The sequence below is a fragment of the Syngnathus leptorhynchus genome, chromosome 12 (genome assembly GCF_054491065.1).
Source record: "Syngnathus leptorhynchus isolate UIUO chromosome 12, UIUO_Slep, whole genome shotgun sequence".
NCBI classification, from domain to species: domain Eukaryota; kingdom Metazoa; phylum Chordata; class Actinopteri; order Syngnathiformes; family Syngnathidae; genus Syngnathus; species Syngnathus leptorhynchus.
In genome coordinates, this window is record NC_141206.1 from 1,864,294 (window position 1) to 1,879,801 (window position 15,508).

The 15,508-nt window shown below is 40.5% G+C and overlaps 2 protein-coding genes and 1 long non-coding RNA gene across 8 annotated transcripts in view; 2 read left to right on the plus strand and 1 right to left on the minus strand.

Moving 5' to 3' along the window:
* hmgcs1 (3-hydroxy-3-methylglutaryl-CoA synthase 1 (soluble)) overlaps positions 1 to 11,147 on the plus strand; it is a 30,587-nt gene extending 19,440 nt beyond the window's left edge. Inside the window, exons 10-12 of one of the 4 annotated variants that reach the window (XR_015067768.1) lie at positions 4,058 to 4,151; positions 9,809 to 9,887; positions 10,072 to 10,086. Coding sequence is in view for 3 of the 4 variants with exons in the window: in XM_085926372.1 (XP_085782498.1) it covers positions 9,809 to 9,887; positions 10,072 to 10,163 (171 nt within the window). In the remaining variant the exon portion in view is untranslated. Of the gene's footprint in view, positions 1 to 4,057; positions 5,518 to 9,808 lie in introns of those variants that run through there. The other 3 variants (XM_085926372.1, XM_085926374.1, XM_085926373.1) reach the window with 3 other exon arrangements.
* Positions 9,956 to 12,448, minus strand: LOC147047795 (uncharacterized). The gene is made up of 3 exons (XR_015067769.1): positions 12,356 to 12,448; positions 10,234 to 11,443; positions 9,956 to 10,137 (listed from the first exon to the last, which is right to left on the minus strand). It is a non-coding gene; the product is annotated as an uncharacterized LOC147047795 (long non-coding RNA).
* A 1,932-nt stretch (positions 12,449 to 14,380) lies between these two features.
* tln1 (talin 1) overlaps positions 14,381 to 15,508 on the plus strand; it is a 127,860-nt gene continuing 126,732 nt past the window's right edge. For 2 of the 3 annotated variants that reach the window (XM_085925663.1, XM_085925664.1), the window contains exon 1: positions 14,382 to 14,833. The gene's annotated coding sequence lies outside the window, so the exon portion shown is untranslated. Of the gene's footprint in view, positions 14,834 to 15,508 lie in introns of all 3 variants that reach the window. The other variant, XM_085925665.1, reaches the window with a different exon arrangement.

Here is a 15,508-nt window from a genome sequence, read left to right on the forward strand (position 1 = left end):
AATATACTTTATATATCGTTATATGGGTCTGGAAAAATTAGAAATGCAACTTACAACGGGTCTGACGTCAGCATATGTGGCGCATACGCGGCATTGTTTAAATAAAGCAAGATCGATGGATTTAATGAATTGGAGTGACACAGATGGTTTGATAAACATGTTATTTATGTAATACTTACTTGAATAACTGAATGTTATGTCAGGCCCGTTCTCAGCTCCTCGTTTGTGTATATGTCACGTTAGCAAATCGTATTGTTTAGCCTGTTGTTGCTGATTCATGTCTGTTTTTGGTGTTGGATTTTGACAGATAAATTTGCCCCAAAAGTGCGACTTATGCTCCGGTGCGATTTATGTATGGTTTTTGTTTTCACTTTATTGTGCATTTTATGGCTGATGCGATTTATACTCCGGAGCGACTTATAGTCTGAAAATTATGGTATGTTTTTTTTTTTTCACTTTATTGTGCATTTTATGGCTGGTGCGACTTGTACTCCAGAGCGACTTTTAATCCGAAAAATACAGTATATTTAAACTACCGTATTTTCCGGACCAAAAGGCACACTGGATTATAAGGCGCTTCACTTCTCGAACAGCATTCTGGAACGGATTGTGGTCGAAAACTGAGGTTGTATTTGAATTTCCCTAAATCTAAAAACATCTTAACTTAAATGTGAATATCATTTTGTCTCTTGATAAAATGGGACTGATTACTTGTTTCTAGAATTCAGTCTCATCGTTATTTATAATATTAGTTCTACTTTGTACACTATGATAGCATATATTGAAATATTGTTCACGGGAATTTTCCCACACCTCATGGTTTGACTGGAAGATGAGCCAGTCATCAATTCTCAAATCAGCAGTGGCAGCCTCTGTCTCACTGTCACTCATGTCATCCGCTGGACTGTCTGAGAAGACAGAACATAATGGTAAAGAGACAGCATCTTCTGAATCAAATTGAACAAAATAATAGACCAACTTTTGCCAATAAAATAAAAGCAGGAAAAAACACTTGCAAACTTGCTAGAGAGTTCTAACAAAAAGTGTCTCTATCCACCTATTAGTAATTGCAAAAATATACCTGAATGAATGGGAAGGCTGCGAAAAATATGCAAAACATTTTTTACGCTTGGTGCGGGCGGATTTTTAGAAAAATATCTCATTTAAATACAGTACAAAGGCAGCAAATGCATTTGTGGTTTTAAGTTCAGGTATTGTACTGTATTTACCTGGGTTTATCTAAAATAACAGTACCTTTCTGAAATGTAGCTTCATGCAGGCCAGAGCAACGATGTCTGGAACCGCCTGCAAATATGGCAACAGTGATGGCTGTCACCAAAGTACAACAGCGAACACTGGCAATTCTGTGGCCTCTGCTCATCTCATCATAGACAAGCCATTCTGTGGGAAAGGCCTTTGATAATTTAGATGAACTATCCTGGAGAGAATTAAAAAGAAGGAATTTGATTTATAGTACCGTATTTTCCGGACCAAAAGGCACATCGTTCAATGAACGGCCCATTTTAAAACTTTGTCCATATATAAGGCACACCGGATTATAAAGCGCATAAAATAGAAGCTATACTGCAAAAAACTGCGATTGACTAGGGTTGCGAAATGCATCCACTAGCCAATAACCAATAGGCCCTCTGTAAACAATTGCGTTTCTCAAACTATCCTATAAAATAATCAAAACTGACTAAAGTTCGATCTAACACCTTGGTACTGCTTACCTATGTTTCCCTTCCATATCGATCCGTAAATTTACTCGAAACATTAACAGAGCAGCCGATTTTGACATGAAATAGCCTCGTGCGTATAGCAGCTATCACTATAGCATTAGCCACCCACAAACCCCCGTGAGCCTCAGCAAAGTGTAAACAATCGCGTTTCTCAAACGACGGCTTATAAAATTATCAGAATGGACTAAAGTTCAATTTAACACCTTGGTACTGCTTACCTATGTTTCCCTTCTGTATCGATCCGTAAATATACTCGAAACATCAACACGGCAGCCTATTTTGACATGAAATAGCATTGTGCGTACAGCAGCTATCACTTTAGCATTAGCCACCCGCAAACTCCCATGAGCCTCAGCTCGCAGACTCCCATGAGCCTCAGCAAAGTGTAAACAATCGCGTTTCTCAAACCAGGGCTTAAAAAATGATCAGAACTGACTAAAGTTCGATCTAAGACCTTGGTACTGCTTACCTATGTTTTCCTTCCGTATCGATCCGTAAATTTAGTCGAAACATTAACAGAGCAGCCTATTTTGACATGAATTAGCCTCGTGCGTATAGCAGCTATCACTATAGCATTAGCCACCTGCAAACTCCCATGAGCCTCAGCTCGCAGACTCCCATGAGCCTCAGCAAAGTGTAAACAATCGCGTTACTCAAACGAGGTCTTAAAAATTTATCGGAACTGACTAAAGTTTGATCTAACACCTTGGTACTGCTTACCTATGTTTCCCTTCTGTATCGATCCGTAAATATACTCGAAACATTAACAGAGCAGCCTATTTTGACATGAAATAGCATTGTGCGTACAGCAGCTATCACTTTAGCATTAGCCACCCGCAAACTCCCATGAGCCTCAGCTCGCAGACTCCCATGAGCCTCAGCAAAGTGTAAACAATCGCGTTTCTCAAACCAGGGCTTAAAAAATGATCAGAACTGACTAAAGTTCGATCTAAGACCTTGGTACTGCTTACCTATGTTTTCCTTCCGTATCGATCCGTAAATTTAGTCGAAACATTAACAGAGCAGCCTATTTTGACATGAATTAGCCTCGTGCGTATAGCAGCTATCACTATAGCATTAGCCACCTGCAAACTCCCATGAGCCTCAGCTCGCAGACTCCCATGAGCCTCAGCAAAGTGTAAACAATCGCGTTACTCAAACGAGGTCTTAAAAATTTATCGGAACTGACTAAAGTTTGATCTAACACCTTGGTACTGCTTACCTATGTTTCCCTTCCATATCGATCCGTAAATTTACTCAAAACATTAACAGAGCAGCCTATTTTGACATAAAATAGCCTCACGGGTACAACAGCTATTCAGTGACGCCCCCTGACCATGGTTGCCGTAATGCTGGTAAGCGATGCGACCTTGTAATTTACTAGTTGTACTAAAACGTACTGAAAATTTTGGCATAGCACTGTGTACAACCCGTATGGATCAACAAATTCATAAATTGATCCATAAATAAGACGCACCGGACTATAAGGCGCACTGTTGGCTTTTGAGAAAATTTTTGGTTTTTAGGTGTGCCTTATAGTTCGGAAAATACGGTATATATCAAATAACTATAACCTAAATAACAATTTTATCGAACCATCCGCGGCACTCCAAATCATTAAATCCGTCAAAATCTTCGTTCTATGTGTCACTTAAAAAGAAATGCCACTGCTGACTCCGGAAGTACATGCGCCGCTGACATCAGACTCGTCGTCAGTTGTGGTTTCAATTATTCCACAGGCCTATATAACTACATATAAAATATATATCAAATAACTAACATAAATAACAAGTTCATCGAACCATCCGTGTCACTCCAAATCATTTAATCTATTGAAATCTTTGTCCTCCGTGTCACTTATAAACAACACCGCTGCTGACTCCGGAAGCACATGTGGGGCTGAGGTCAGACTCATTGTCAGTTGCGGTTCCAATTATTCCACAGGCCTAGTGCGCACTCATGTGGTTTAAAGTGAAAATAACATGTCAAGTGATCAACTATATTAGAAAGTAAATAATGTGTTAATAATTTCACATTTAAGTCACTCCTGATTATAAGTCAACCTCCGGCCAAACTATGCAAAAAACTGCGATTTATAGTCTGGAAAATACGGTATATATGAAAGGCAGTTTATTTATACGGTTCAATTATATGTTTGCTATGCAGGAGTATGCAAAAGAATGACTGAATCAAATACAATTCAAATATTTTACTTGTCAAGTACAGTACATTTTTCAACTACAGTTGAGTTGTATTAAGGTATAGTAAATGTGCATTTTAGGACTAAACCCTCAGGTTTTGATCTGTCATTCTAGCACATCCCGAGTCCAGCCAAGAAGATGCCGCGCATCCCTGTGGCCACATCCAACTCTGACAATGGCATTAGCAACTGAGAGCTCTCAGGTCAAGGTATCGAGGTCCAGTAATTTGGAGATGGTGCAAATACTAAGCGGTCAAAAGGCCAATGGGTTATTGGTCTTGCTGCACAGCTCGTGAACAGCATTCACAGCTGCTAAACTGCCTGTAACTTGCCCATCCTTACCTAGTCGACACACCTTTTCAAAGTGGCTCATGTATTTTTAAACATCAAAGAGTGTTAGGAAAACTTAATTTAATACATTACATTTTTAGATCTTTTTATTTGGGCGCACAGACTGTTATGACTAGCATCACGTACCAGAGTATTTTAAAATGAGGTTTTTACATACATGTGCATGTGTGGCATTCGTCATATTGGCTCAACAGCAGCCAACCCTAATCACGCCTTTTTATGCATATGTTTTCAATTCTACCTACGTTGATATTTCCATATATATTTTCCAATTTCAGTTTAATTATAGCCTGCACTCATTGGGTTATAGATGTAAGATGACGTTGCACTCTTACTGAAACACTAGTTTGATAATAGCTTATTTGGCATTCATTTAGGAGAATCATAATCTACCATCTTTAATTAATTCATCTTATTTCTTATTATGATATATAAGAAGATAAACTATAATCATTGTATAATATGATTATTATAATAATAAATATTAGCTATTCACACTGTGAACTGAATCTTTAATTAGTCTTCTGCCTCACCACTCGACGCACCAAGTACATGCTAATTATAATTGAAAGAAACTAACTTACAGAAAAAGACGAAATTATTTTGAGACAATGTTGTTTTGCATTAGTTATGTTTCAGGGGTTTTGTGCTTCTCTTGTTGTCGCGTTTGTTGACAGGAAGCTCAACCTAAACAAATGCTTTTTGAACTTGCAGTGGCCATCATTTCAGTATACGTCTTTTTCATAAGTCATTTGAAGTTCTTTTTTCATCTGTGTCGCTCTGGTTATTTTATTTCAGTTAAATCTTGAATAAAATATCCAGCATTGGCATAAATATGACTCAGGCATAAACCATGGCAAACACAAGTCTTAAAAATTAATGGGGGTTTGGCGAATTAGACGGTTGTTGAAAGTATGCTTATAGTACGTTATAAAGAAGTCTTATTTCAATTATGTATCAAATGGAAACACAATTTGTTGTGCCTCTCCACACACGCCAACATCAAAAATGCAGTGTGGTTATGTTTTGTGAGTGCGACTGTAATATAGTAATGGCTTGCCTAAGAGGTCACATGATCTTAACATTTGACGGAATTGTACAGTAAAAGCTGTAAAATTGTTTTTGCATTGTAGATAGAACCGAATGGATGTTAAGAGATTTATTTTTAGTCATATTGTTCCTGTAAATCTTAAGCAAATATAAATAAATTAATACTGTATTCACCGTTTGCTGTTGGGCTCTTTTCACTTCAATTGGTCTCATCACACTAAAGACTTAAGTAACGTAAATTTTGGACTATATATATATAGTCCGGTGCGGTTTATATATGATTTTTTTCCATGATTTTTCTCATGACTAATAATACACTTATACACTCATAAAAAGGCTGTGGACCGCTGTTGTGCTGTTATGTTTATAAAAGTTATGCGTCCTGTCAATCGTGCACTTATCTGATGTAAGTGACCGGTTCTCCGTTTAAAGGGTAAAATTCTGTACTTTAGCCCCTCTGCAGTGACGCAGTCTGTAGGGGAGATGAGAATTGATTTAAGCCGGTACGGCAAGAAGATTCGTTCCGAGTCTAACCGCTGTTTAGGTAACTAATCTATTGTCAGATTAATTCCGTCATTTCCGGACGCCAGTCCCGCTGAAATCAAAGAAACCTGAGGGTTGAGTAACTACTTTGTCGAGACCCAGGATCTCCTCGATCGCGGCCGTTTCAGTGGCTCTCCTTTTCTATTAAGATTGTTGCTTTTGTTATCCGCTCGGAATAGTTTAGTGTTCCCCCCCTGTAATTTGGCCTAAGAATTGAGGGAACCTGTTCAAATTTGCCACACTACCTGAACAGACCCCGAGGAAGGCAGAAAAAAAAAACTGTTGGAGTCCAGGACTCACCGTTCTCAAAATGAGGGGGGGAACATTTCCTCACGGGGTTGCCGTGAGGATGTGTCCCCCCCCCTGTAACTTGAGCTAGGAATGAGGGAACCTGTTCAAATTTGCCACACAACCTGAACAGACCCCCAGGAAGACAGAAATATAACTGTTATAATATAACAGTTGGAGTCCAGGACTCACCGTTCTCAAAATGGGAGGGGGGGCACAATTTCTCACGGGTTGACATTTTTTATAGAGTTCCTGTTCCAATTTTTATCGCCCCTCCCAACCACCTGTCTTTTTGCTTGGGACAAAAGGAGCCTTAAGAACTGAAATGTCTTCTCAATTATTCATTCATATCAATTCACTCAAATCATTCTCGTTATGAAAGATTTGATCACAAAACGTGTTGCTTTTTCTTAAATGAACACGTTTGACATTGCTATAGTGTCAGCTTTTAATTGTATTGCGCTGTCATTTTAAAGCAAATTAATAAATGCAACAATTTTTGTTTACTTTGAAAATACCTGAGTAATAAAATGGATGGATGAATGATGATCACAATAAAGTCTTCTTTGTGATATATACTCGTAGCATGTAACGGTACCCAAAAAGAGGAATTTCTTTGCATCGGGGTTTATGCAAAGGGCTCACGTAATTATATCGTTGCTTTTTGGTGAAGTAATTGAGTGTTCCGTCTGTACCGTCTTTGAATGCACTCCGCTTCAACAGCAGAACGCGAATGAACTTAAAGACATCAAATGAGAATAATCCTTTATAAAAATTAAAATTGACCGACGCAAACGTGAGTTCTTCATGTTTTTGTTGAAAACGACATAGTGTTGACGCTGTACGACATCGTACGGCATCGGTTTTTCGCTTTCCCACGCTCCCGCGGCAGGGGGAACAAAATTTCACGGGGGAACCAAATCGGCACACCATGTGAACGACGAGTGGGACTCACGTCCTACAAACACGAGTATTTAATGACTCACAACGGGGTAAACTTATTAGCGTTGCTGCAAGATGTGCTCCGCGAGTGGAACATCACAGAAAGAAAATCCTGCCTTGGTGACAGACAACGCAAGAAACATGCTAGTTGCCGGAGCTGGCGCAGAGATAATGCCCCATATCCGATGCGTAGCCCACATTTTAAATTTGGCCTCGCAAAAGGCACTGAAGATGGACAGGGTGTCTGAATTGTTGGTGAAGGTGAGGAAAGTGGTAACATATTTCCTCAAAAGCCCACAAGCAGTGGAAGTTTTGAGGGAAATTCAGACCTAGTTACACCTACCCAACCACAAGCGTATCCATGATGTCTGCACAAGATGGAACAGCTCTGTGGACATGCTCGAAAGATTCTTGGAGCAACACCCTGCTCTGTTGAACGCTATGCTGTCCAGGAGGATCAGGAGGGGAGAAGCCCTAGTAGCAGTGAATGAGGACGACATTACTGTCATCCAAGAAATCATCAAGTTGATGTCCCCAGTGAAAGTGGCCACTACACTTCTAAGTGAAGAAAAAAGCCCAACCATCTCAATGATCGCCCCAATACAAGCCAAACTCCACAAACACTTCTCTGAAGACAACACCAACCTGCCGTCATTGCAGATATGAAGCGGCGCTTCAGACAAGATTTTTTTTATGGTTACTTGGATCTCCAAGAACTCCTCAACAATGCATCGGCCCTTGAATCCCGATTCAAAGACCTGGCTTTCCTTGATGATATCAACTCCAGAGACCTCATCTTCATGAAAATAACAGCAGAGGTGGTGAAGATGAATGAAAAGGTAATATATTGATGGTTATCTTTTAATTCATATAATGTGACTGTTAGAGATGTTCCCACTCTAACTTATTTTGCAAGAACCATACGGGAGACAGTTTGCCCTTTAAGCACTTGCAAGTGGAGAATTTGTTCGTTACTGTAGGTACAGCAATGTTTGAAGAAAGTCTGACTTTGGATTCTTGCAAGAGAGTATTTATTGAGAGAAGTAGGGTGGGGGTGAGAGGGGCCAAGGTGGGGGTGAACCCCTGGCCTCTAGGGGGATCACAGCAGGGGGTGTTTTACTATGTTGTGTAAACAGAACCTGATTGCTTCCTCTGCAGTTGGTCAATCAGTTCAAAGGATCTTAGCACTTTGTTCTACTGTGTTAAGACAGGACAAGCTATGTTAACTATTACAGGTTACATTCCAACATAAGCATAGAATCAAACTAATCTATCAACCCTAACAGTGACCACCTACCCTTCTCTTTCTCTTTCTCTTTCTCTCTCTCTTTCTCTCTCACTCACTCACTCACTCACTCACTCACTCACTCACTCACTCACTCACTCACTCACTCACACACACACACTAATGCACTATAGCTCTTCATTTTTAATTTTGGTTGTAGTCTAATGTTTCGTTGAATGAAATCTAATTAAGATTATATGTTTATGTAGTTTTTTTTTTTTACTGTGTGTGCGCGTGCGTGTCTGTGTGATTGTCGTCAGTGTCTCGATCAGTATGTACAGTAATACTGTACATGTCGGACTATGTCGCGTTTTTTTTTCCATAGTTTGGGTGGGGGGGGCGACTTATACTCAGGAGCGACTTATATGTGATTTTTTTCACAAATTTTCAAAAATCCGCGGTGTACTGAAACCACAATAAACAAACCGCGATGTAGCAAGGGATTACTGTCATTTGAACTGCAAGTGACGTCACTGGTGTCGCGCGGCGGTTGTTTACATAAAGGACAAACGATTCGCTCACGGAATGACGAAGGGGCCCACGTTTGAAGGATTTAATGATTTGGAGTGACACAAGGTTTGAAAAACGTATTTATGTTATAGTTATTTGATATATTTTATTTCGTGTAGCAACTTGTACATGTTTTTATCGTTACAGTTCAGTAGTTGTTGGCTCGTTGAACTCTTGTTTTGTTAAATAAAGAGCCGTTTACCATACCCACGTCTTTCCTGGTACTTTGTTAACGCTACAATATAGTTATATACTAGATCTGTGCGGCACACGCGCGGCGTTGTTGACATCAAGGACGAGGAATTTGATCGATGGATTTGATGATTAGAAGTGATACAGATGGTTTGATAATATTGTTGTTATATGATAGTTATTTGAAATATACTTTATATATCGTTATATGGGTCTGCGGAATAATTAGAAATGCAATTTACGAGTCCGATGTCAGCATATGCGGCGCATACGCGGCATTGTTTACATAAAGGACAATCGATGGATTTAATGAATTGGAGTGACAAAGATGGTTTGATAAACATCTTATTTCTATAATACTTATTTGAATAACTCTGAATGTTATGTCAGGCCCGTTCTCAGCTCCTTCTTTGTGTATATGTCACGTTGGCATACCATATCATTTAGCCTGTTGTTGCTGGTTCATGTCTGTTCTTGGTGTTGGATTTTGACAAATAAATTTACCCTAAAAGTGCGACTTATACTCCGGTGCGACTTATATATGTTTTTTTTTTCACTTTATTGTGCATTTTATGGCTGGTGCGACTTATACTCCGGAGCGACTTATACTCCGAAAATTACGGTATTATGTTTACATTGCAGTCTGGTCAATCTTCTGTGCTGTGCATTGACAATAAAGTACCCTTTGTCTTTGGTTTGGATCAGGCAGGAAACATTGGTGCACTGGATGAAGGAGAGGAAGCTGAAGGAGGCGACAGAAGCCCCAGCATTGAGGAAAGAAGAGGTCTGTTTGGACTGTGTATGAGTAATAGACTGTTCATTTAACATAGATAAAAGATAGATATGGGGATAATCTTTTTAATACAGCACAACAGTTTCAGATGTTGTTGACTCGTATGCAATCATTGTTAAACAGTGTGTTGTGTTGACTGCTCTTGTTCAACACTACTAATCTTCCACATGTATAGATGATGATGTCTTGCCCTCTCCCAAAAAGAAGACTGCCATGGACCAGCTGTTTGGAGATTTCGTCACTATAAGAACACCAATGAAATTTTAAAATACAGAGAGAGATTCATTTGAACTAGGCGTTGATGTGTTGCAGCGGAGGAAAAAGCAGGCTGACCTACCTTTCATCTTTAGCCAAGAATTACTTGTTCATCCCAGTAACTAGTGTGTCCTCTGAGCGTGTGTTTAGCAGTGCAGGCAATCTTGTCACTGCCCAACGTAGTCTCTTGCACCGTGACCATGTTGATCAATTGATCTTTCTTTAAAAGAACTTGCAAAAGACCCATCTGGGTTAAATGTTTGAATTCACTAGCCTGAACTGCCAGATGAACTGTTACTCCCTTGTTATGTCCATTTGTTCATTATTATGAATCATTTTACAGTGCACACAGATAATGAGAACACCCCTTATTATTTATTATTATTTCCAAAATGTGCATGGAAATGGAAAAATATGAAATTTTAATTATATCATTAACCTTACTTTTCTGTTGTAATGCAATGAAATGCAATGTCTCTGTTAGTTAGTTTTTTAAGTTGTTATAGTGGATGGAATCTATTTTGATTCCATCCACATAGAATGGAATCTATGTGGATGGATAAAATCAAGCCTTCACCTTTTTTATTAGCCCATTTTATGTTTTACCTCCTGTATAAACTTAATGCACTTTTAAAAACTTAACTTGAAATCATGGCTTTGTGTAGGCCCCAAATTGCTCTATCTACAACATGCACTTAAGAGAAATCTTAATTTTTGTTAAAGGTTATACTGATACCCTAAAGTTCCAGAGAGACCTGCAATTAATGTTGTACTTACTGTGTTTCAAAATAAAAAAGCACAGCCAGCTTTAATGCTTCAAGTGCCAAAACTTGAACTATGTATTCCATGGTGTATTTTTCTTCTGCATTGCATTGTGTCGTATCGCAGTGGATCGCATCCATCCATCCATCCATCGTCTTCCACTTATCCGGGGTCGGGTCGCGGGGGTAGCAGCTTTAGGAGGAACTCTCAGACTTCCCTCTCCCCATCCACTTCATCCAGCTCATCCCGGGGGATCCCAAGGCGTTCCCAGGCCAGCTGAGAGACATAGTCTCTCCAGTGCGTCCTGGGTCATCCCCGGGGTCTTCTACCGGTGGGACATTCCCGGAACACTTACCCAGGGAGGCGTCCAGGAGGCGTCCAAGAGGCATCCTGATGAGATGCCCGAGCCACCTCATCTGGCTCCTCTCAATGACGACGCTGCACCGATCCGCCTGTCGATCTCGCGCTCCATCCGGCATTCCACCCTTTTCTGACCGAGGACCATGGACTCGGATTTGGAGGTGCTGACCCTGAATCCCATTGTTTTAAAACTAAATCGTACTGTATCACACCGTATCGCAGGAGATGGGAGAATCGTATCGCATCTTATCATTGGCAATTCTATGAATCGTGAATGCATCGAATCGTTGGCAGTGTATCAAGATGTGTATCGTATCGCTTTGATGGTGAAGATTCCCATCCCTACTACCGTATTTTTCTGACTAAAAGTCGCTCGGAGTATAAGTCGCACCAGCCATAAAATGCACAATAAAGTGAAAAAAAACATATATAAGTCGCTTTGGAGTATAAGTCGCACTTTAGGGGCAAATTTATTTGTCAAAATCCAACACCAAGAATAGATATGAACCAGCAACAACAGGCTAAACGATAGGTATGCTAACATGACATATACACAAACGAGGTACTGAGAACGGGCCTGACGTAACATACAGAGTTATTCAAATAGCTATTACATAAATAACACGTTTATCAAATCATCTGTGTCACTCCAATTCATTAAATCCATCGATTGTCCTATATGTAAACAATGCCGCATATGCGCCGCTGACGTCGGACTCGTCGTGAGTTGCATTTCTAATTATTCCACAGACCCATATAACGATATATAAAGTATATATCAAATAACATATTACAATATTATCAAACCATCTGTGTCACTCCAAATCATTAAATCCATTGAGCAAATTTCTCGTCCTTTATGTCAACAAAGCCGCGCGTGCGCCGCACAGATCTAGTATATAACTATATTGTAACGTTAACAAAGTACCAGGAAAGACCTGGGTTTGGTAAACGGCTCTTTATTTAACAAAACAAGAGTTCAACGAGCCAACAACTACTGAACTGTAATGATAATAAAAACATATACAAGTTGCTACATGAAATAAAATATATCAAATAACCATAACATAAGTTTTTCAAACCTTGTGTCATTCCAAATCATTGAATCCTTCAAACGTGGGGCCCTTCGTCATCTTTGTTATCCCGTGATCGAATCCTTTGTCCTTTATGTAAACAACCGCCGCGCCAATGACGTCACTTGCAGTTCAAATTACAGTAATACCTTGCTACATCGCGGTTCATTTATCGCGGTTTCACTACATCGCGAATTTTTGAATTTTGAAAATTTGTGAAAAAATTCACATATAAGTTGCTCCTGAGTGTAAGTCGACCCCCCACCCAAACTATGAAAAAAACGCGACTTATAGTCCGAAAAATACAGTATATATCCTAGTACTGAATGTCGATAGTAATAAGATGTAACTCCTTTTTTACTATTTAATAATACACATAATAAAATGACATAATAATAATAATAATAATAAATTATATTTATAACGCACTTTATATTCGGAGGAATCTCAAAGTGCTACATGGCAAGTAAAAACAAGAATAAAAAGCAAGGATAAGTATAAAACAACTGGACGACAACCAGGATATAAAAACAGGAATTACAGAAATGCCAAAGTAAAGAGGTGAGTTTTAAGTCCGGTTTTGAAAGAGTCAGTGGATTGGGGTGCTCTTAGGTGGTCGGGGAGGGAGTTCCACAGTGTGGGGGCTGCATGGCAGAAGGCCCGGTCGCCCATGGTGCGCAGCTTGGTGTTGGGGACATGGAGAAGGTGAGAATTGGATGAGCGGAGGTTTCGGGTGGCAGATTTGGGGGCAAGGAGTTCTTTGAGGTATGGGGGAGCATGTCCGAGGATGCACTGGTGAGTGAGGAGGGCGATCTTATAATTTATTCGAAATTTGATGGGGAGCCAGTGCAGAGAACGGAGGATGGGTGTGATGTGGTCGCTTTTCTGCACCCTCATCAGGATCCTAGCAGCACAGTTTTGGATGTACTGGAGCCTCTGGAGGCTCTTGCTAGGGATCCAGATGAGGAGTGCGTTACAGTAGTCTAGCCTGGAGGAGACAAAGGCGTGGACAAGTTTCTCAGCATCTGTCAGGGTAAGTGTGGGGCGGAGTTTGGAAATGTTCCTGAGGTGGAAGAAGGAGGTTTTGCAGATGTGTTTTATGTGTGACTCTAGGTTGAGTTGAGAGTCCAGTATCACACCCAGGTTGGTGACAGTGGCTGAGAGGGGGATTGTGTGACCGGCGAATGAGATGCTTGTGATTGGGCAGGTATGGATCTGATGGGCAGTGCCAAATAACATGGCTTGGGTTTTATTGCTGTTGACTTGTAGGAAACTGAGATTCATCCACGCCTTTATCTCCTCCAGACACAGTGAGAGGATGGATGAGGGAGATGGATGAGGCTGGGTTGCAGAGGGTGGGGGGTTGAGTTTGAGGTATAGCTGGGTGTCGTCCGCGTAACAGTGATATGAGATGCAGAACTTCCTGATTATATTGCCAAGGGGTAGCATGTAGAAAATGAAGAGTGTAGGACCGAGTACAGATCCCTGGGGGACACCGGAGGTGACTGTGTGTGTGTCTGATTTTTTCCCTCCCAGGGAAACGTACTCGGTTCGGTTCGAGAGGTAGGACTGAAGCCAGGTTAGAGCAGTGCCAGAGAATCCAGTGGAGTGAAGTTGGTTAAGGAGGATGTTGTGGTGGACAGTGTCAAATGCAGCGGACAGATCCAACAAAATGAGGAGTGACGAGGAGCCTGCATTGGCAGCCATGAGAAGGTCGTTGGTGACCCTAACAAGGGCTGTTTCGGTGCTGTGGCCAGAGCGAAAACCGGATTGAAATTTCTCAGCGTAGTATGGTAGTATATCAGTAAAAATCAAATAAGGTAGATTTTTTTGGGCGATACAAGAATGGGTCCATATTTGGCAGTCTCATATAAATTACTATTAGGAAATAATTTATGCATCTGTATTTTTTATTAATTTTAGGTTCCTTTCTATCTCAAATTAGATGATAGTTTAGCTATTTTCCTTGACAACGTAGCAAAAAAAGTTCTTGTATTTAAAAAATGTTGGTTCCTAAATTGCCATTTTTGGAACGACCTTGTCATTTCAATCGGCGGATGTTATCTGAGCACTTTCCCTACATACCGCGAGATGGCACATAAGTAATGAACCTCGTGCAGCACTTTCTACGTTCCATATATTCTTAGATGATTTGTTTTAGTATTGCAAAACAGAATCGCTATCACTGAGGTATTTATTACATTTATTTTGTTTGACAGTCACAGATTAGCTTCAGATCTGGCCTGCTGATCTGCTGACACCACCCGTCCCAATGCAGTCATGGAGTTTGCAGCATGCATCCAGGGAGGAGTTTGCAGGCACCACTACCCTGAGCGGATAGGGAGGGGAAGTTAGAAAAAAAAAAGGTCGCCAACTACCCTTTCTCCCTGCTCAAACTTGCTGATTTTTGGATTAATTAGTCACCATAACATCGTTTCATTTAAATTCCAAGGGAACTGTCGGTGGCAGTGTTAACAGCACGCTCAGGTAGGATTTATGTTCTTAACTTTGAAAAGTTTCCACCGTTCTTGCAAGTCCTTGACGTCACCATAGACTCTGCGTGGAAACGAAATAAAAAGTTCGTGACGCTGATTTGTTTATCAGTAGTATTTGTTGCAGTCAAAAATTAATCGTGTGGATATATCTTTAATTCCTAAATAGTTTCCACTTCCACGCAGCGGCGTGCAGTTCTCATGGATGGCTAATGGAAGCTAACTGCGCCTTTTCCTGTTCGTACTCATACGTAGCAGGACGGCCGTACTCGTACGTAGGCTCCGCTGAAGAGACCACCGATTTATGACGTGTGCAGACTTGGATAGAGAAAGCCAAGACGTATTCAATTGTAGTAGTAGTGAGATGACGAGTGTGTCTTCTCCTGTGTGTGTTGTGGGAACTCATGTTGTTGTGAACATTTCCGTATTTCCACCTCGTTTTCACCCCCTTTGAGACGTTGTGTTGGGGAGTTTGGAGAACCGGGAGTAAATGACCAGCTAGCATTATTTCATTTGGGTCGAAATAAACTGAGCCTAGGGCGTGTTGTGCTTCACACAAGACAAAGCTTATAGCCTCCGGGTGTTAATTCTAGCACGGCTATGTTGAGAGGGTGTGACAACTGTGGAGGAATTTGCTTTCATAAAGCTCTACTTTGATCAGGAATTCATT